This window comes from Periophthalmus magnuspinnatus, chromosome 7 (genome assembly GCF_009829125.3).
Source record: "Periophthalmus magnuspinnatus isolate fPerMag1 chromosome 7, fPerMag1.2.pri, whole genome shotgun sequence".
Taxonomy (NCBI): Eukaryota; Metazoa; Chordata; class Actinopteri; order Gobiiformes; family Gobiidae; genus Periophthalmus; species Periophthalmus magnuspinnatus.
This window is the reverse complement of record NC_047132.1, coordinates 20,644,402-20,667,704: the sequence shown is the minus strand read 5'-3', so window position 1 is coordinate 20,667,704 and position 23,303 is coordinate 20,644,402. Positions and strand designations below refer to the sequence as shown.

General features: G+C 38.3%; 1 protein-coding gene across 1 annotated transcript; it reads right to left on the bottom strand.

Annotated features, from left to right (window-relative positions):
- Positions 1-11,581: 11,581 nt before the first annotated feature.
- Positions 11,582-22,644, bottom strand: LOC117373000 (protein-glutamine gamma-glutamyltransferase E-like). Its single transcript, XM_033968858.2, has 15 exons — positions 22,604-22,644; positions 21,661-21,852; positions 20,954-21,190; positions 20,359-20,477; positions 20,096-20,224; positions 19,844-20,021; positions 19,631-19,766; positions 18,317-18,420; positions 17,904-18,137; positions 17,749-17,820; positions 17,626-17,679; positions 16,800-17,018; positions 16,571-16,731; positions 15,664-15,803; positions 11,582-11,735 (listed from the first exon to the last, which is right to left on the bottom strand). Exons 1-15 carry the CDS (start codon positions 22,641-22,643, stop codon positions 11,582-11,584), a joined length of 2,169 nt encoding a protein of 722 aa, XP_033824749.2. The 5' UTR covers position 22,644.
- Positions 22,645-23,303: the final 659 nt, after the last annotated feature.

Genomic DNA, 23,303 nt, shown 5'->3' with positions numbered 1-23,303 from the left:
CAAGAAGAGTTGTCTGAAGTTTGGAATTCCCATGGTTTGGAGGGAGCGACATCAATAGCTTCTTCTGGGCTATTGATGTGACTGGGATCAACAGAAAGAACCGAAGCAGCCTCAAGTATCCTGACCGTGAATCAGCACGTCGTCCTGTAGCTCCCTGTGATGAAATTCCAGTACCTGTCTTTGTAGAAGTTTCTGACATCAGTGACAAAGATTCCTCCAGTGTGGTTTTAATGATGATGCTCCACATCCTTTTTCCCAAAAGGAGCTAAATGTTCAGGTTTCCTGAGAATCTGGGATCACTGAGTGATGAGCAGGTGGAGAGATTCCATCAGGACATAAAAGAGATGGAGACCAGGTATCAGGGACGCTGGGATGCAGTCATGATGGCTGATTACTGTTGGACTCTGAAGAGAGACATCCATGCTGCTGAGCATTCAAGGGGTTCATAAAAACAGAAGTTCATGTCCTGAATTTTGCACATTGATAACGTAACGTTCCAATTTACATGTACTTACCTTTATCAATTAACATAACGTAACATTTAATTAATACATTCTGTTAGAAAACTATTTTTTATCTCCTAAAACATTTTTTGGATGAGAAATATTAAAGAAAATCAACTGATAATGTCACAAAATTGTAATCAATTTAGTCAGAAGATTGGATTTTTCAAAATCAAATTAGCATAAAAACCTGACCTGACTGAGAAAAATGGATATCATTTTTGGATTCAGAGGTGCTAAATGGTCCAAATTCAGTTGAAAAAACACAGACAACTTTCAAATATGTTTTTTTTTTGTAACCCAGTGTAATAATAGTAATTAATATCCCATAAATATTAACATATATATTGAGAAAAGGGTAACTCAATTAATATAGGGTCCTAGCTCAGTTATGACCTGTACAATGTGCGCACACAGAGCCTACGCAGCAGTTGCCATGGTCACCGCACATGCTCAGAAACGTGCAGTGTGTTTGTTGACTGGCCTTTTGAAGTACTGTCTCCTGAGGCAGTGATCTGATGAGAGGAGCGCTCACTCCTCTGCTCCTCTGAGAGCCTCATTAAGAGAGCTGACACATGTGTTTATGGTATTAACTTCAGTCTGGACCTAATAAACTTAACTAGTGAAGCGTTGTGAGGCATGTTGAAAAAAATAACGCTCAGGTACCTCATTTTTACAGGTATCCACAAAACATAACACAGCACAAACGGTGTAAAAAGTTATTTGATTTGTTTGCAGTCTGATTTATACACAAATATGATTGAGGTGAAGATATTTTATTATTTCTGTTGTATATAGTGTAACATAAGCAAAACCTACTACATTTCTAGAGTCTGTTGGAAAAAAAATTGACCTGCTTAATGTTGTTTTCTTTTAAAGACGGAACCATTATAGCTTTTTTGCCAAGTCTATAAACAGGCTTGTAGATCACGACTCCATGCTGTAGTGAGTTGCACTTTGCCAAACCAGGAAGTGCTCACCAGACTCAACACAATTATGATCCTGGTACTAGAGCCATTGTAAATTTTTGTCATTACATGCCAAAGTGTTCATTTGGTAATCAAAGCTATGCAAATGTGTTTACGCAGTACACACAAGACTGACAGGCCCATATTGCTTTAGCCGCACACATGTTCTCTTTGCAGTAAAATAACTTAATTTATATGCAAGTTTAAAAGCAGTATGTAGGAAGGAACATTTGCAAGTCTCAAATAAGAAGAATCCAGGAAGAAGCACACTAAGAACAGCACTTTTTTTCTTCAATGTTATACATATCACATTTCAGTTCCCTTATCACTTTATAATAAATGCACCTAATTAGCCTTAATAAAGCATGAACAAAGACTTAATTCATAATGAACAAATAGTTTATTAAGAATGATTCAGGCTTAGTAATTGGTTAGCTAATACTCCAACTAACTCCTAACCTCTTAGTAGTTACTAAGCCTTTACTAATACCCTAACAACTAACTCATAACATTAACTTCCTAAATGTAAGTAGTTATTAAGACTGAATCATTTTAAAGGTGCACTATGTAATATTTCTAGTAGAGGGTACATCACCGTTTTGTTTCTGTGGAAATGTTCTTACTTTGTTTGTATGTTTCACTGTATGTCATTGATTAAATTTATCTATTTCTGTGGAGACAAGCAGCTAACACCACCAAGCAAAGTTATAGGTCAGATCTGTGCAGAACCAGTATCGCTCCAAGTAAGAATGCTTGTGGTTTAGATATTTTTAGCAATAAACCGTCTTAGTTGAATGCAAAATAGATACAATATGTTTTAATGCCGTACCAGTGAACATTCCAGGTAAATAACATTGCAATGGTGGCAGACCCCTCACCAGAAACATTGCATAGTATACCTTTAATAAACTATTAATTTGTTCATCATGAATTAAGTCTTTGCTTTATTAAGGCCTATTAAGGTGTAATCTACAATTACTAACATGCATAAAACTTTTTCAGTTAGTCACTCTCACCTTTCTTGAATTTTGAGATCTTTTTTGAGATCTAACTTTTTTGGCTGTGTTTGCTAATGTGTGCACTGTGTCACCATAGAATCTCCTGAACATCCCACCATAGGCATAAACGCAGAACACCCCCCAGCATGATGTCACTGCAAAGTATCAGTAATAAGTAAATTCTGTTCTCTCATGCCTCAGGAGGACTGGAGACATACTGAATGAGATTAAGAGCAGAAAACACAGCACTGACATTGGTAAACACACACTGTAATGTGAGCTGTGAAAGCATTCTCACTTGTGTATGTAGCGCATGTGTTTTCGCGCTGGGATTGTTTCATAAACTCATCCATCATCCTCATGTCCACACAGTACAAAACCAGTCTGGTGGTCTAGGCTTTGTGTCCATTTCACCAACTGTATATTTCAGAAAACACACATGAACATACAAAAACAACATGTAGAACGCTATGTTTGGTGATTTGAAAGTTGTCTGATCATTACAAAACAAAACAAAAAGTGATAGATGATGGAAATGTCGCCTCTCATACCTTGTAGCAGAATGTAGGATCAAAGACAAGAAAGAGACAGTCTTTTTAACCTGGTGACAGATTTTATGGTGTCATTGTTTTTAGACGGTTATGAACAAAGGGAGGGAGTTGCCCTAATCAATCAAAGATGTGACAAGATGTGGGCAAGTATGGCAGCAGTGCAGGTGGAGGTAGGGGCAGAAATTGGTTATGTTACTAAAATAGTGGTATGGGAAGAATGGGTGATGTTATGTGGCAATGGAAGTTGTTACTGGAATTGTATAAACTATATGATATGAAAAGAGTGGAGGAGGGTATGAAAAAGCGATGGAAGTGTTGGTGAAAGTGATGAAGAGGGGATTGTAGAGATGAATAGTTAAATGTCATCCTCGCTGCAAGGACAGTCAATATTGTGCATGCCAAATGGGAGGTTATATGATAAAGAGGTGAGGCCCAAGGACAGACCCCTGGGGCGCACCAGTGGAAACAGGCAAAAGTTTGATTTGTGCAGTTTCAGTTGAATAAATTGTGTCCAACCAGAGAGATATGAAGTAAGCCAAGCAAGAGGTATACCTGCTGGTCCCAAATATTCTGTGACACAGCCTGCCCGTGTCTCCATCCCCCCGAGTTCATATCCCTGCACGCCTCAGTGGCGGCCTGTGTTGCTTCGTCCATACCATCTTCACTGGTCCCACTTGTGCCAGGTGACATATAGAGGAGCCAAGGTAAATGATGACTTCATGCTTTGTGAGACCCACGAGATGAGACCCAGCAGCTATAAAAAAAATACTGTACATAGCAACCCTTCCCAGAAAAACACAACACCACACCAGACTTCAGGGGATTCTCACAAAACAAGAACTATAAAGACAAGAAGAATGAAAAGAGTATGTTGATAATACATGTGTGTCAAACCTTAAAGGTGCTGCTTTTTAAATGATTTGCAGTGATCCATACTTACATTATGTATTCCAACTATTATAACTACTCCCTGTGATGAGTTTATAAGCACGTTTCACATTTATCAAAGACGAGAACTACAATTAGAATGCTGACAGTAAACTTTGTGATTACTGGACAATAAAACACTTTATAATTAGATGCAAATACTCCACAGCAGGCTTATTTTGATTTCAAGAGCTGCTTATACAATATATCTGTACAGGGGCAAGACAAATTTGGTTAAATACGTGGAAAAAATCTGGTATAGGTTCTTTCCTTTTATCAGTGCAGTACAAATTAATGCCATAGCATAAAAATACTTACTTAATATTAGTGGCCTCAGTTGGTGAAGAAAAATTGCCAAATCTAAAGTGAGCATGCCTTACAAGAATACATTTTTGGGTGACTGTAGAAATGCATCACCCTATAACTATTTGGCAGTGAGTACATAATTTAAGGATTATTATAAAGCAAATTCAGCAAATAAACTACAAAACATGCACGTCACTTTAAAGGGGGACAAAGTAATATTGGACTGGTTTATTTTGGTTATTGGTTGGACTGTGAGAATATTTGAGAGACTTTTTATTGCATTCATATACTCCATAGACTCCACTGCCTGACACAAAATGAGAAAAATAAAATCCCAGCCGTTCTGTTGACTATCATCTGCACAAAGTGATAGACAAACACCACACAGAACGGAAATCACATTATTCCAAAACTAATTTCCTATTGGCTCCTGTCAATTTGCATAACCTCTGAGTCAACAAACCCAGATCCCATATTTCCTCTCTGCCTTCTTTGTTTGGAGAGCAGGGGCTTTCATTTTGTGTGCTGTGGTGACTTTTGGCAGAAAATGACACTTCATATTCCTCCTGTTGTCTCTCCTTCCAGTTCGGAGCGTGGAGTTTGGAGATGCGAGCAGCGTGAAATTAAAGCCGAGCGTTCCTGACTCAGAAATACATTTGCCATTGATGAGGTTGGACCATGGCCAGGGCTTTGTGATGAAAAGGCTTTTTAGACCAAATTCACTTCATAGAAATATTATTCATTGCTTTATATTGTTCAGAAAGAGAAGTGGAAGAATGTTAAATGTAACTGATAAAACTATATAATGATGAAACTCAATAAAAACCCAATAAAAAGCTTTTTACCGTTTCTGGAATGCAAATTAATTGAAGTGAAGAAATTTAAAGATGCACCATTTAACTTTTCTGGTGGAGGGTCCAACACCACCTTGTCTCCATGAAGATATTACTGTGTTACCTCTTGCTCAGTATGGCATTTACCTTGCATTGAATCAATTACTGGTATTTTTTACTAAATAACATGTATTTTCACTGTGAGCATGCTTACCACTTCATAGAGCTAACCTGTAACTTGGCCTGCTGGAGTTACTTACCCGTCTCCATTGAGATAGATATGTTTAATGCCATACTATGGAACATTACGGGCAATGTAATAACAATTAAAATGTCTAAAATCTAAAATGATTTATATTTTGCAGCAGTCTGAAAATGATGCCAGTTCAATAGAAATAATACTTATTGATATACTGTGGTGGACATCTCAACATGAAAGTCTGGTCTGTAAATAAAGAAGCCAACGCATCATGCAAATCAGCAATGCGTGAAAACATCATAATTTCTCTCTTGACTGAGGTTGTTCTCACTCCAGTCATATTCATCAGGCCCTGCTCTACTAAGTGATGAAACCATGTCGTCTAGAGCCAAAATGGCTGACACACTCATTACGCTACCACGCTGTTTCAGCTGCAGAATGGCTCCGTACAATTCAATTCTACAGCTGTTTATAGCCACTTTACAGCATCAAAAACATGACTTTGAGTGTAATGCCAGTTAAATGAGCATAGTTAGTCTGCTCTTGGAACGGTTATGCACAACACATTTAGACCTACAAAGTCATGGACTGCCTGCATGTGCGTATACAGTTTCATATTTCTTTGCAAGTGTGTCTTCTTCACTGGCTTCGATCTATGTAACAAATGAGTTCACACCAAATGACCTGTGCTTTGGAGTCTAAACGATCCATACATTTCCACAAGCACTCTGTTCAAATGAATATGAATTTGTCACATGGGATCTGGCCTGAAAAATACTGCATTACAGCCGAAATATGTTGTGTGGAGCTGCCAGGGACCTGTGGGTGCCAATTCATTTATATTAAGACATCCCATAGGCAGTCTGGAACACTGCTGACCCCAGAACATCTATCTGCACTGGGCTAACGGGCTGAGCTCACTTGGGCTGGATCACTCATATTCTGCAACTCATATGTGAATACGTGTAAACAGGAAGTACACACACCAGGAATGATGTCCAATCACATTACAGCATGACAATGAGGAGGTTTATGCCTGTTGGAGCCTACCTATAAAAAGATGTGATATTGTATCCTAGTGACGTCAATGACTTTAAGTACAAGAGACGTGCGAATAGCTGGTATAGTGAGTCAACCGTGAAGTGTAACCTTTTTTTTTTCAAGAACTCACATTTCTTTTTCTGAGAATAAATATAAACGATGAAACTTAGTCTCATCTGGTTGCTTACAACTAAAGAGGCAAGTTCAGCGTCTGTGTCAAGATATAGAGAAATGAAGATTCTGGATGTAGATATATGTTACATTTATTCACTATGATCAATTTAGAGCGCACAGCAACATGAGAAAGACACACCCAGGGATTTAGGTGAAATTTACGTGAACATCTTGTGGGATAAATGTCTAACTGGTCTGCTATCATTGCCACAGTGTTTTCAGGCATTCTAGGTTAGATTATATTATTTGTTTGGTTGTTTGTTTTTCTTTTTGTCATAGATTATAGGGGTTTCAATTAGGTTTTTGCCGGAAAATAAACACTGTCATCTCTCTTCAGCAGTGACACCTTCTATGCTATCTCTGAACACATGTGGCTCATTTTGAAGCCAGCTCTCCACTGAATACAATAACATACAAACGTAATTATAATAACTATATTTTAATTAGACTTAACAAATCATGAACAAAGACTTTATTCATGATGAACAAATAGTTTGAAGAATTAATTAATACCCTATCGCCTATCCTTTATTTAGAAGTTACCAAGTCTGAATCATTCTATTACTGCTGATGTTGGCTGTGTAACTTCTTCTGGTGGAGGCACTAAACTTATCCATCACCATGGAGACGCCACCAGGTCAAATCTGTGGAGAGGCAACCTTGCTCACAGTAAGAATGCATGATTTTTTAAGATAGTTTTGAGCAATAAAAACTGTAATGAAATAAATGCAATATAGCTTAGTCGAATGCAATAATCTGGAACGTTACAGGTAAAGGAATAACATCTCCATGGAGACAAGGAGATAGTGGACACCCCACTAGAAAAGTTGCATAGTGCACCTTTAACATAAGTGGAAGGTGATTGCTACAGTTGAATCTTACAGGCTATTACTTATTCTGCCACTTTGTTGATTCTGCCACTTTGTTGATTGTGCCACTTTGTTGATGCGTGAACAGCACACGTCAACATCTTACACCACAATTCATATCTGTAATAAAACCAACTATTGGCTGGTGGAAGACAGGCCAGTCCAGGATCTTTTCACCAGACAACACAACTGACCAACCATTGTGCACCACATCACAGCGCCGCTTTAGCCTCTACCGCTAATGAGCTATTACTGCGGTGACCTTCGGGACAAACTCATTACCAGGTGACAATGGACGCTCCATTCATTATCATAATTATCTGAGCCGCTTTTATTGGGGCTGGTTGGGATTTTCCCTGGTACTGGCATGAGAAAGAATGAACGACGTACAAGCTGTTATGGCCCATTACAATACACTGAAAAATGATCGTCATCCAGTGCAGTAGCTTCAAGCGATTGTCTTATATTTTATCGTCTGTAATGAGGAGGCTTCTGCTCAAATAAAAACCGAGAGAGTCCATTTGGTACAAGACCAATCTTAAATGCATTCTTCTCTGTGACGGGATCAGGCTGTGGCTCTAAATCTGGTGAATGGGTCCATTATTATGAAGCTGTCTGAGTTGGCCCGCACAGACAGAGAATGGACACACACTTCAGGGCTTAGCAGCTGTTCAGTCTGCTCTGGTCTGTCACATGGTCATCTATCAATATGGTCCCGCACAGCTCCCGTAGCAGTGAGTTTGCTCATGTTTTCTCAGTCACAGCAAAGAGGTGCTATTGGAGATTCACTGCGAAATCAAAGAAGCCTTGAGCTTTGTGTATGTTGAATGGTTGGGAAGAGGTGTAGGGTTGAGAAATTGTTTTGGTGGAGGGCACACCACCTGCTTGTCTTCCTGGTGATACTGGATTGCCTGGAATCTTCCACAGTATGCCATGGAGCGCAACAGTGAGCGCTCAGACCCTGGTTCCAAAAGTAAATTTTTCATTGATTTTTCCCATAGACATTCTGAAAAAAATTATATTCAAAGTGTGAAAGCTTGCTCAGGGAAAATCAGCTCTGTGACTAATGACTACAAGACCACAGGACCTAATTTTATGTAAAATGTATTTCTGAAATTTTATTAACTGCAAAGTTATTAAAATATTTAGCTGAATCTTGCGTTTTAAACACAAAACTTCAAACAACCGCATTATGGATATTAGTTACCACGTAGCTGGGTAGCCACCCCAATACTTTTGAACTCTCAATATTACAATTTTTTGAAAAGTTTTTGGGGAAAAATTAGTAGAACATTTACTTCCGAAACTGGAGTGGACTTCGAAGTGGAGGGAACTGTTGTGCTCCATTAAACATAGATATAAACAGGTGACTTGATGTTGACACAAGACCAAGGTGAGATCTGTGGAGAAGAGACTCCGCTCAATGTAAGAGTGGATGATTTTCAATGTATTATTAAGCAGTTTGGAACATTCCAGGTAAAGCATCTCCATGGAAATGACCAGGTAGCGTATCCTTACTAAAAAAAAAGTTACATAGCACAGTTTTTTGGTCAGCGTGTACTCTGAAATGAAAACACAGCAAGCAACACAACATGTCTTAAGCATGACTCAAAAAGTAAATTTATTCCAAAAAGGACTAAGGGCTTTTTAATGCTAAATCAACTTTTGCCCCCTTGTTAAAATAAAATAGGCCTGGATCTGAAATAGTGTTTTAATTTACATACGTTAAACTGAAAATACTCTGTTCTACCTAGTGACATCTTAAGGAGGTAATTTAGAAAGTGCATCTGTGTTTCAAAAGGCTGCACCTTCACCAGACTCACTGTAACAATTTTGGTATTCAAATTCCCTAAGATACAGATTGTTTTGACCTCATTTAGACTGCTCCACTCCTTAGTCCACAAGCAGAGGCCAAATCCTTATGCCTTCTCTATCAGCAGGTGAGGCATTTTATATACTGAATTAGACTTACTTCTTTTCCCTACTTAAGTTGTTTAAAACTATATGTATCAGAGCTATAAGGTGTCCAAAAGGTGCTCAAAAAAGAGGAATAGTGCATGATACAGATATTTATAAAAGATATTTTATTACTTTAGTTATTACCAAACTACTGGTGAAAAGTGTCTCATATTTATAAGATAAGAAAAGAAGATGAAGCGGTGTAATGCAGAACGTGATTAAGATGCAAGACGACAGTGTGTAATTAAAACTATAGAGGAAGAATGATTGCACTGTGACAGGCCGTAAAAAGGTAATGTTCAGATGTGTGGGCTGTGGTTCCAGTTGGAGGAGCTGGGATGGAGGGATGGACGGAAGAGGAGAGGAGCACTAGATGGTGCTAGGGCAGCCGTGACGGGGAGACATTAATAATTTATGATGGGCTCAGCGTTTGGGTGCGCTCACTGCTTCCTCCTGACGTTTAATTTGTCTGAGGAGCAGTGAGCGTGGATCTGATTACGGGCCCGCGCCCCATACCCAGTCCAGATCACAGCTGCGCACTCCTCACACGTCACCACTGCAGGTTAATGGCCAAGGTTAGACAACACAGCTCAAATTAGGAATAATGTAAATATGGTTTCAAATAGAAATAGCTCACAAGAAAGTAGATCGTAGGTAGAGATTGGAGAACTACAAATGAAACAACTACATGACACTATCCCAAACAGTTGTCTCTGTGTCATGGTGCAATATCACAGTGGCAGAAAGGACTTAGTGGGTGGGGTTAAAAGTTCAAACTAAAACAGACAAATCAGGCCCTTTAATGTTAACATGAATGAATGCAATCAATTATCTGAGTGGGCCTACTGTTAAGGCAATACCCCTCCTAAGTAGTGATGGGACTTTTGGCTCTTTCATGGGATTTGAATCTTTTGGATCCGTTCATTTCAAAGAGCCGTTCAAAAGACTGGGTCTTTTACTATTTATTTATATGACAGAAGCCAATGTGGAAATCACAGAGAGAAATTACCAAGGCTCAGATGTGTTTAAAATGGTTCAAACTGAGACTCGGAGAGTGTTTACACTTTGAACCTATGCATAATCTAAATAAAACTTTGCGCTACAATAATGATAATTTTAAAACTGACTGTTAATATGATGTCAAATATGTTTTTGTGCACAAATATCTCACTCGTGTCACCTACCCTGCTCCTGTGCTGATTCTTGCGTCAGTCAGTGTTAAATGCAGAAAAAGAAAAACATTCAGCTCTTAAAAAAAAAAAAAAAAAAAAAAAAAAGATCTGGATCCAACTTTTCACCTTAAGCTGACTCGGTCCCGAATGTCACATCACTATTCCTAAAGCAAAGTAATTAGGATAGTCTGTGGATGAAGGATGAAGCAAAATGTGAATTTTAATAGACAAGCAAGCTTCACTGCCCTAACAATACATAAACATATCTTAGGTTTATAATATAGTTCCAATATTAAGCTTTGGTTCAGATGTTATTGACTTCATTTCTCACTTTTAACAGTAAATGAACAATACAACAATGCATTTCTTTCTCTTAATTCATAGTTCATGTAGACATATACGCTTACATTCTCCTGTGTAGCTGAGTTGTTGTATGCAGTGCTCAGGTTGATGCCGCCATCTGGTGTCCTTATATTACAGGTACAGCAAAGTTCTTTGTTGTTGCTCTAACAGTTGGAAGATATTCGCCTTATATTGGAAGTTGCCATGGGAGCCAGGATTATTATTGGGTTGTATTATTTTGGATCCAGTTTCTGATCTTGACAGCAAATAAGTCCTAAAGAGACTACATGGCCATTTTAAAGTTTCCCAGAGAATCGGAGTGAGGTGTATTGTTGGTCACATGAACATGGAATAAATGAATGGAATTCTTGCTTAACCAGAAGTGCCACAACAAAGAAAGCACAGTTTAGAGCATTTAGAGGCAAAAGTGGATGGGGAAGAATAAGGTCAATAGCCATTTGTCATTGTCTGCAATTGATCTATAATAACCAAATCTGGTACTACTCATTTTAAAGTTACTGGTGATAAGTTAGCTGTAATGAACAAACAAATATAATATATTTAATGAAGCTTGATTTAAAGGTTGGACAAAAATTCAAAACCTGTAAAAAAAAATATACATATTTAAAAAAATTAAAAATGCTTAGGAAAAAATGGGGGCAAGAGGGTCTTAATATTGAAACACATATTTTATAGAAAGACATAGATAGATACAAAATGTATGATGCATGCGGTGTCATTAGTTGTGAACTGAGATTTTGCGGAAGCTCCGGGACACCACTCCAGGACTGTCGCTGTGAGAGAAGGTCCCCTGTAGCAGTTTGGTTCCTAGGGAGGATGCCATGATGGACACAGTGGTCTGGATGGACTCCCCAGGCTGCAGCAGTGTCAGCCTGCAAAACAAAGATCAGGAAATCACCACTGAGTCATAATATTTCAGATTCTGACCCTATGTACAGCCAGAATTTGCCAACTGTATTCCTCTATTACTCAGAAGTTATTTGAATATTTGGTGAGTATACTGTTATCCTAATGAGCTGTCCTGCCAGTCAGGGGCAAAACAAACAAGAAAATAAACATCCAAAATGGGAGTGGCCTTTAAGTTTTGTTGATAGATGTTGAGATGAAATTATTTGAATTTGAAAATAATAATTGAAATCATAATTTATAGACTAAAATAGAGAACATTGCAGATGCCAAACTAGAACAAACATTGGAGTTTCTCAAGTGATAAATATTTTTAAACTTAACTAAACAAATTATTATAAAAATGATATAATATTAATAATGCAACTCAGTGCATTTTCATATTACAAGATAGTGAAATGTGTGACTACAGAGAGATAAAATAACATGGCTTTTAAGATATTCAACAATACTCGCTTGGTAAGAAATTGGTAGCGCTATAGTCGACAAAAAATAAAAATCTTGACTGACTAAAGGCATGTTCTGCAAAACCCAAACTGCACCAACATGACTAAAACTGCAAGGGAGTTCATGCAAAAACAGTACTGGAAAAAAAGCTGAAAAAAGTCCTAGGAATGTATTTATATAAAGACTTTTTACATAATACCGAAGAATAGCTAACTCACTTCAGCTAACTCACTCACTAATTTCCTCTTTCTGCTTTTGTCACATATAAACACTTATAATCTAAATAAAATGATTACTCACCTAATATACATTTTGGTCGACTATGACTCTATCGACCGATTAATCAACTTAACATCTAAAGAACTACAGCCCTAGAAATGTGTAAGTTATTTCTGACAAAACAGCATGGTGCAGCTTTAAGAAGAGAATGGGATTTTAAAGTAAAAAATGACCATAAATACCATTCACAAAGTAATGAAAGAAATGTTGACTTCAAGGAATGGCATTTTTACAGCCTTGTCTTGGATGATTTATGACTGCCAAGTCTTAAATCAGACTTGAATAGTTTATTGGCCTGTTTCTTACTTCATCTAACCTCATATGGAAAATTGGTTTACATAGAATATTAAACAATGCTGCACCTCCATCGCCTAACAGATTTGTCCAGCTTTGCTCTGAGTAGAACATCAGAACATCCAGACCACCAGAACATGTTAGATCTTTATATAACAAGTTAGTTAATTAATGATTTTATTTCTTCTTTTAATCTGAACTTTATGTTTTTAACCCAAACATGTCATGGCTTGACAAAAACACAGGTAATGCAATTCTAGTGGAATCAACTCCACCCAACTTCAACTCTGAATCTGAAACATAAGCAAACCAAAAGCATGGAGGTGTATGTGCATTTTTTTAGCGATAATTTAATTACTCACAGGTTGTCATTTGGGGTGTTTTCATCTTTTGAGTATGTTTCCATTAAAATGGAGACAAAACAATCCTCCTCCATACTCTACTTTGTCTATATTTTATTGACGATTTTACTGAGATGCTTTCAGTCGTATGCACAGACTTTGATGGTTTAGTCATTACAGGTGATTTTAATGTACATGTGGATAATGTGTTTGACAGACATGCTAGAGCTCAGTTCTGTAATGGAATACTTTGGTCTGACTCAACATGTCAGCGAGCCCACCCACAAGAGAGGACACACTCTGGACCTGCTCATTACAAAAAGGAGTAAAAATTTCAAATGTCATTGTGGTGGATGTTGCTCTGTCTTGCCATGTCTCTCTCTTTTTTGACCTGTCTGTTATTCCCAAACCAGCAGCTGGTCCGGCAGTTGTTCAAAGGAGACACATTAATGATAACACAGGTGCACTGTTCATGGAAATGATACACTTCTAATGTTGATAATTTGTTGAACTCTGTGATTTCGAGTGTTTTGAATGTTCTGGACACTATTGCCCCAATGAAGGTTAAAATGGTTAAAGATGAGCAGAAAGCGCCATGGAGGAATGATGACTCGGTCAGGGCAGAGAAAACGGAGTGGCAGAAGGCTGAGCAGGAATGGCGCAAGTCAAAGCTCCAGGTTTACAGAGAAAAGATGAACAATCACAGTTTATGTAGGACAAGGGAGAGGTATTTTTCAGACATTATTGGAAGTTGCAGAAACAACTCTCGTGTCCTGTTTGCAACAGTAAACAGATTAACAAACCCCCCAGCTCTGCTGCCATTAGAACTAATTTCCACAACTAAGTGTGATGAGTTTGCAGTGTTCTTTAATGACAAGGTTCAGGGCATTAAAAATGCCATCAATTCCACTACGCAAATAACATCCTTGCAGCCACCTAGGCACATAGACTGGTGGTGATCTCGTGGACAGTTTTGTCAGCTACAAGTGCAAAGTGAGTCAGCTCTGAGTTCATCTACATGCTGCCTTGATGTGTTACCCACTACATTTCTAAAGTCTGCACTCAACAGTTTGCTGTCACCACCACAGCTTATTACCTTTTTCCAAATGAACAACTTGTTTGATGTTTTCCAGTCAGGTTTTAGACCCCACCACAGCACTGAGACTGCTGTTATCAAGGTGACAAATGACATCCGCCTGAACACTGATGCAGGCAAAGTCTCAGTCTTGATCCTGTTAGATTTGAGTGCTGCCTTTGACACTGTTGATAATGGGATCCTGGGAGTACTTTGTTGAAATTGGAAAATATGTCTCAGATAAAATGTCGCTGACGTGTGGGGTGTCCCAGGGGTCAATCCTGGGACCTCTGTTGTTCAGTCTCTACATGCTGCCATTAGGCTAGTTAATATGCAGAATAATGTGTCCTACCACAACTATTCAGATGACACTCAGATCAATGTCTCACTGCAGCAGGTGAATATGGATCAGTGGATTCACTCTGACACTGCATCGAACAGATCAGTGTGTGGATGCAAAACAACTTTCTTGAGCTAAACTCAGACAAGACTGAAGTCATAGTCTTTGCCCCACACAAATGCATTTGTCTCCAGTAGTTCAGACTACTGTACCGGCCTGCTCACTGGCCTCTCCAAACAAGCGTTAAGACAGCTGCAGTACATCCTGACTAGAACTAGGAAGTACAAACACATAAGTCCTGTGCTTAGGTCTCTGCACTGGTTTTCTGTGGCTCAGAGAATAGACTTTAAAGCAGCTCTGCTTGTGTACAAGTCTCTCCATGGCCTAACACCAAAGTACATCTCCGACATGTTAGTGCCATATGAACCATCACACACTCTGAGGACTTCAGGGACCGGCCTCCTGCTGGTGCCCAGAGTCAGGACTAAACATGGGGAATCAGTGTTTCAGTTTTATGCAGCTAAAACCTGGAACAGTCTTCCTGAAGATGTGAGACAGGACTCTACTTTGACAATGTTTAAATCCAGGCTCTAAACTGTTCTCTTTAGCTGTGCAAATGACTGAAAGGTTTTTATTCAGCACTTTTCTCCTTTAATGTTAATTTTATGATGATTATTTATGATTATTTATGTTTTGGTTTGTTGTATTGTGATGTTATTGCCTTTCTTATTCTGTAAAGCACTTTGAATTACTTTGTGTATGAATTGTGCTATGCAAATAAACTTGCCTTGCTAACATCCAGGTCCTTGAGTTACAATGACTGCAGACTCCACAAATATGCCGGTAGTTCAGCCTTTGCACAGACAGCCTTCTCATACAACGGCATTAAAGAATCAAATAGGCTGAAATTCCTATTCTATTCTAAATAATTAGCATGCTTTCTTTACTTCCTTTTTCTTTCACCATAGTCTTTGTCACATAACACACAACCCGAACAGCATTCTCAGTCCACATTCCTAAAATTTCCCCCTCTCCTTTACAGCTAGCTCTCAAAAGTAAACATGAGCAGATATCTCTGGTAGGTCACTTTCGGTGGAGCTGGGTGGGATAGGTCTCACCTGGTCTTATGCTTGTTCTTCAAAAGTCCGTAGCCCTCCACACACAAGACCGCACCACTTAGAACAGTGCTGAATTGGTTTGTATAGAAGACATGTACTATATAGTTTTTCTTCATCTGAATGCTGTCCCCTCCTTCAACCTGCCAATCATAAGCTCAAGATTATTATTATTATTGTAATATACTGTTTTGTTCATACAGATGAGACTAAATGTCACCAGCAATATATATGTTTGTGCATTCTGTGCATGTGTGGTTTTCAACATATAATCATGTACATGAGTCTTGCAAGGTATTCCTAAGCTAACTCGCCTCAGAGCTGCACATGTTCATATAAATCAACCTTGTGCCTTATTGAAGAATTGGATTTGCAACCTCTGCTACGATTATAACAGAAAATGAAACATTAAAGAGGGGGTATTATGCAATATATATATATATTTTATGTTGTAACGTTCCCTCATCAAAAACATGTCTGAAGAGTTTGTAGATGTCATTCATGCATGAGTATTTTAGCGATCTCTCCCTATTGATTGCATAGTGACAGAGCTCTGAAGGGAGAGTGACTTAACGCAGAGAGACTCATGAGTAAAACTCATAAAACATGTTCATTTGTTGTTTTTGGCAAATATAACATTTTCAAAATAATAAAAGGTAACACGGTGATCTAAATATGTTATGTGTTCACAGTTAATACCCGACAGAACTAATATACCCCTTCGTTAAGTCCAATTGTCCAGTCTTTGGACAATTAGACTTTTATATTATTAGAATTTTCCACAGAAGTGCATTCAACTTTTCTTTTTATCTTCATGGAGTCAAGAAGGTTCCGCCACCAGACCAATTAGGGGACATGCATCAGAAAAGTTATATAGTTGCCCTTTAACTCTTTGATAGCTCAGTCTTACCTCTATGTTGATCTCATGTGAAGAGATGTTGAACTCCTGTGCGGCCATGACTCTCTCTTTGGTCTTCATGTCCTTTATTACCACTGCTGCATTCACAATGTTGTCATGGGCCATCAGAGACTTGTACTGGGAGGCAGGAATACTGTGGTGGAGGGTCATGACTGAAAACACAAATGATCCAATGCCAAAATCTGTGTAACTCATGTGTCCAACCTCAACCTTGTCTGACCTTGCCCTGGCTGTATCTCCAGTTGGTGGGAGTTTTTCCAGAAGTTCTCATGGGGGCAGGAGTTATAGTGTTTGAGCTGTGCGTTGAGGTGCTCGGTGAGAAAGCGAGTATGTCTGGAGTGATTGGATATGGTGACACAGAGGCAGATGGCGTCACCCATATAGGGGCTCCTCTCTACATCCAGAGACACTTCCAGTCTGGGTACAATACCTGATGGAGCTGTGACATGGACAGAATACAGAGCCATCTCATTGGCTAAAGAATGCAGTGTAAAACTGATTTGTACATGTCTATTCTTCTGCTCTTGTTGGGTAGTCAAAGCACTACATTAACCGTTCACATACACATTCATACACCAGTGCACATATACATCACGACTGAGGCAAGGTGATAAAGTGCTTTACTTGAGGACACAACAACAGTATGCATTGGTGACCCACAAATGAAAATTTTTATATTTTTAGACCTCTATACCCTAGATTCTAGACTTTACAGACACAGTTTTACAAGAACAGGTGCTGTAAATTTGGACAGTGAAATATGTTTGCTTTGACAGCTTATAGTTTCAGTATATTGACAGCTTATGCATTCAGTATATTGTGTCATAATTATACATAATTATCATAACATTTGGTTTAGAATTATTGACTAAAATATATTTTAAATACTGACATACAGATATACCCATATGTATTGCATCTGATTGCATTTGCTTTTGCTCTGTTTGTCATTTACTGTAAAACTTCAGCACCCAACACACCATGGGCCATGAAGTGTACAGTTTTGACCTTACTATCATTATCACAAACACAATAGCAGTTATTACCTGATATCCTTCCAAATGATGCAGTTGAAGAATATGTTCCCAAAGAAGACATTTCTGCAACCAGAAATAATTTATTATGATAATTTTATAGAAATGATAAAGTAGCAGTTCAAGTAAACATACCTAGACTAGAAAGAACAGGGGAAGACTGCATACAACGAGGCCTTGGTCCTTTTTGATAAGTTTTCTCAATTCCTAAAAGACATTTTTAAAAGGTTTGAAACCACATCACCACGTCAAATTCTTCCTGTGTAATTGTTTCAAAATATTTCACTCACTCGTCTTATAAGCATGAGTGAGGCTTTCTGGTTTGTCTGATCCGATGCTCTTGGTGTAGATGAGCTGTCCTACCCACTCTGTGTCCACGCTCCTCCCCACCACCAGGCCGTCCCGTACAATCAGTCGAATCACATCGGCGTCCACTGAGGCCAGGATGAACGAGGCATCAAAGGGACAGTGAAGGCAGCGTCTCTGGATCGCTGAGACTGGGCAGGGGCCACAGCAGTAGATCCCTGGAGACCCAAGCAATTATTACCTGTTTTGATTTCATTTCGTCAAGTCCAATAATTGTTGGAAAATTGACAATAAACCACATTGATACATTAAGTTTTATATGAAATTAGCTAAAACTCAATTTAAACTTATGTTCTTCTATCACATGGGCACATTGCGCACTATACATTAACCTCACCTGTACTCTTCTCTTGAGGGGTGGGGTCTACTACCTGCCAACCATTAAAGTCTGCACCCAGGTCCTCTCTCCTCATCCAGCACTCTACCCACACATGGAAGTTCCTGAGGGGGAGACCATTTACTGTATAGGAGCAATAGTAGAACCCAAAGTTCAATCTGTCAACTGGACAGTGAAGACGTTTCACTGCTCATCCAAATTCAAGTATAGGAGCGATTACTTAACTAGTCAAGTATGTTAAAATGGGAAAATGCTCATGTGAATATTGGTGTTGGGGCCCATGCTTTTCAATATCTATACAAATTATATATTTAATGTATCACATTCATTAAAACAAATTATCTTTGCTGATGATATTAGCATTTAGTTATTTAGTAGTTTAGATTATAATGGGATTGTAGACACTGTGAATGTGGAACAAAATGAAATAAAACAATTTAATGACCTTTGGTCATTACCAGTGTAAGCAAAACTAAAGTAATGACCTTTGGTAACCTTAAACCAACCCAGAATTACACTATAAATATTGAAGGTGAACAAATTGAAAATGTATTTGAGAATAAATTCCTAATTATGAACAGAAAATGATCATCGGAAGCCCATATCCGACATATAACCAAGAGCCTCTCAATTATAAATCAAGCAAAACAATATCTTGATCACAATTCACTCTGTACATTATACTGCTCACTAATTCTCCCTTATTTCATGCATTGTGTTGAAATATGGGGAAACAATTACCAATGCTCAACTAAGCCAGTATTCTTATTGCAAAAACGAGCAGTGTGGAGCCAGTCCAAATTATTAAAATTGCCCAACCTTGTGAAATATTATACTGTAATTATATTATTCAAAGCCTTCAATAAGTTATTACCATGTAATGTGCAAATGTGTTTTACTCTTAAACAGAGAACATATAATATGAGATGTTTTGGAAACTTTATACTGCCTAATGTTCGATCTACTCGTAAAAATGTTTTGACTGTATGTTTGGTGAAATTGTGGAATGTTCTGGATTTACAACAAATGCAAGCAAAGTATTCATAAATTCAAGTTTTTATATAAAGACATGGTCTGGTCTGAAAACAGAGAGAGGCGTTTAAATGTATTGTCATATTGCATTTTCTCCATATCAGTGTTGGTTGTACTTTATGCTTATTGTTTCCTTATATTACTGGTATTCTTGTTCTTGCCATTTTGTTTTTCTGTCTGTTACTAATTAAAAATGCCTAATGATGCACTTTTGCACCATGTTAATAGTTATATTTACGATTGTTGTTGACAGAATCACCATGCAGGATCAACCGCACTCACCAGATGCTGTCCTTTGATAGGTTGAACTTCTGTCCTTTACTGGAGTAATACTCTTCAATTATCAAGTTTGTGTTAGTATCATGAGCTGCATTAAAAACAGTTACAACTCTGGAGGGGATCCCAAGCACCCTCAGCACTGCAAACACAACCATACACAGCCAATGAGATCCAGACTTCATGTTTGTCTATTGTATGCAGTGTATAGTGACATACCTGTGCAGAGGACACAGGCAAACACCCAGCACTGTCCATATCGCACTGGGCTGTAGTTAGACGACAGCCACTGGTGCAGGATCTCAGCACTTCCAGTCCAGTCTGTGGGACACACTCCATCTGCGTAACTGCCCTGCCACTTCCCTGCTAGAACTCCCTGGTCGTCATTACAGTTCACCTTAATAACATAATGTGTCATGTATCATCTCAATACCATTTAGTCACCCATAAGTTTATTTTTTGCAAGCTCACCATAGCACAAAGCACTCTACAGAGGTAAACAGGGTCAGCCCGCCGGAGGTAGTCGATTTGCCTGTCACTCTGATGCTGTGGACTTACCTGGAGGAGCTGAAGACAGGCCTCCAGAACTCCAGGCTCATACTGCAAAATGTAGAAATTTTGAATAAATTTTGTATCAAAGTGCAATTTTACTCTAAAATCCACATAAATGTAACTTTAATCACACCACGTGCAATAGTAGTGTGTGCATGTAAGCTGTTCTCCTGTTCACAGACCTGTCCAAAGGCCCAGGGCTGCTGCCTCACACTCTGGTGCGTTCCAACATATACAAGCCCATAGTCACTCTGGATGTACTCCTGCAACTGCACCTCCAGAGGCATGAACACTGGGTCATCTGAAACACAATATTAGTATCAAGCAAATGTGACGAAAATGCATGAGAAAAGTATTTTGGCCGTCGAATGTTATCTAGTGACACTCATTGGTGCTTTCTGAAATGGTCAGTTGGAAACTTATGTTGTGGCCAATTCTAATTGATTATTCATTGTTAATAAGACTTGAATAAATTAGATCAAATAATATTTAAAGGTGCACGTTGTAACTTTTCTAATGGAGCAATGCCACTTGATTGGAGATTTTGGACATTTTCTACAATATGACATTATCTATCCATCTCTCCGCCACAAAACTGTACACTTTTAACCATACTGTACGGACTCTATGAAGTCTTGGATGCACCAATGGGCCCATCCTTATATGTGCACATGAAAATTAGAAATAAAGTCATGTTTGTTTGTTCCCTTTACACAGCATCTTAAACGTATCCATTTAGTTTTATATTGCACTTTTTTTTTTATCTAGCCCATTTACCTTTATACCAGGGGTTACAGAGCAGCACAAATGTCCCCAGTTCATAGTTAAATATGTGATACTGGCTCTGTATGTGCAGCAGCAGGTGGTACGAAGCCACAGCCGAGACCACAGGGGAACGCACATGCACGCTCACAGAATGAGAGAGCAGGCTTTCAGGGAGGACTCGGGCCGACCAACGCAGAGAGGTGAGGCACTGAGAGGAGAAGTGCACGGGGAATCTCTCTGTTAGATCACCTACAACAAAACATCAGTAAACACAATGTGATATGGTCATGAAAATAAGTGCAGTTTTACAACCACCAGCAACAGATGTGTTAAAAAAAACCCTCATCGTTCAATGTATGAAAGTTGGAACAATATACTTTTAGGCTCAGTATTTATTGTTGGTACTTTTGAGATTGGTTGATACTTTTTGTTATTTTTGTTGTAATATGATACAATTTGAGCTGTAGAGGGTTGAATAAGTAACTTTTATGGCAAATTTTTTGCTTCATTCTGCTATTTATTTGGTGCAGCTTAGACCTTTTATTGATATTGTATATCTTATAATTGGTTTGCTGGATTTCAATAATATCGTTTATTGTGGTATTTCTCTGTAGCAATATATCATGCTTCACAATATGTTACTGTGACAGTCCTGCTGTATTTTTATGGTAGTATGGTTTCTGGTAAAGAAGATCGTTTTACAGTCAAAGCAGACATACCCAGCTGCACCTCCAGCTCAAAGTTGTATGCAGACCAATCGATCGGCTGGTGGAATATCAGAGTTAACTGGAAGGCCCACCCCCTTCTCACCACCAACTGATGAGTGCTGAGCCCCACAGTTTCATGGGCAATGTGGTTCTTGTGGATCTCAAAGTTTACAAACTTCAGCTGGCAGTGGTCAGGAACCCGACCTAGAAAAAGAGACTTATGAGCAACACAAGGATTGGCAGCTACCTCATCAATCATCAGTCAGGAGCATATATAACACAACTAGGTATATATACAATAGTATAAATGCACTCTAAATATATCCTAATTCCTCTATACAGCACATCGAATTGTATTTCTAGTAATGCAATTGTTTAACTGTAAGTTCTGGCAACCTCTATTGCAACGTTTTATAGTAAAGTCATTATTATATTGATTTTTACCATCATTACATAACTCTTCACCACTCCTCCAGTCTAGTAGATATGCAAGTATGTGTTCATAAATGTAATATATGGCACCAGAAATGGACTATTGGGACTAGTTGGAAATACAGTACATTGGGCTACATTACATACATTTATCTGTAGTACTTTCTAATCATTGCTTACCATAAACACATGAAAAAATACAAACATATATAAGAGTTTTAGTGAAACATAACATGTTTACCATTGACAGTGCCAAATGTTACTATCCAGTTGATTAGGTTCAAATTTTAAACTGTATAAAAGCAATATGCAGTAAGTGATGATTGTAAGAGGTAACAATATCAACATAACTATCTGATTCTAGTTTAGATGCCAATATATAGCCCATTCATCGCCAATTGATAGTTCACTACACAAAGTTACAAATTTCATGTGGATCAAAGAAGAAAAACAGAGAATAGCCCAGAGCCATACAAAGAGAGTGTTGAACGTTGCACGGAAAAGTACAATAGCGTAAACTCACCACTGCTGCGTACTACTTGCTGCACACAATCCATGCCCATGTGAGTGAGACGAAGGTGTGACAGGAGGAATGAGCGCAGCAGCCACACCTCCACATGATAACATCACATCTGCAGTGGATTTTCTAGAAGGCTCAAGACAAAAAATTCAAGCAATCATTTTGTTTTTAACTGCGGTTTTGCCTATGATTTGTAGGCATTAATTTCATTTGTTAAATCTGGGTGGAATATTATTTTACCAGGCAGCATATAGAAATGGCAGGTCATGGGCTTATCTCTGAGCTATTGTCCGTTCCACTGATAAAACAAACAAAATATGAAACCATAAATTCCTAAGGCTAAAAGACAGAATAAAACACACACACAGAGAAAAAACATATATAGGCTATAGTGGAAAGGATTATGGCAATATCGACAAAAGCATTTATTATCATATATCATGAAAATAGCAAGAAATTATTTGTCCACTATCATCTCATCTGTAGTAATCGCATGTTTTTGGCTCATAACGATTGAGTTGCTATTATATTAAACAGCATTTACTATGTTTAAACAATGATTACCTCTTAACTAATAAGGTGCACTTACTGAGTTTTTAGGACACTACTTGGGATACTTTTATATCTGTCTTTTTATTCTATATCCAATCGAACTGTATCTCTAATGTACTTTAAAAACAACACAGCTGACCAAACGGTGATA

Bases quoted from the DNA above. Each gene is read 5' to 3' on its own strand.
- LOC117373000 (XM_033968858.2), bottom strand. From the start codon at position 22,643: ATGGGCATGGATTGTGTGCAGCAAGTAGTACGCAGCAGTG. The intron at 19,767-19,843 runs GTATGTCACTAT...TTGTGTTTGCAG, and splicing joins TGCCTGTGTCCTCTGCACAG to TGCTGAGGGTGCTTGGGATC. The intron at 18,421-19,630 runs GTGAGTGCGGTT...TCTCCCCCTCAG, and splicing joins CTATCAAAGGACAGCATCTG to GAACTTCCATGTGTGGGTAG.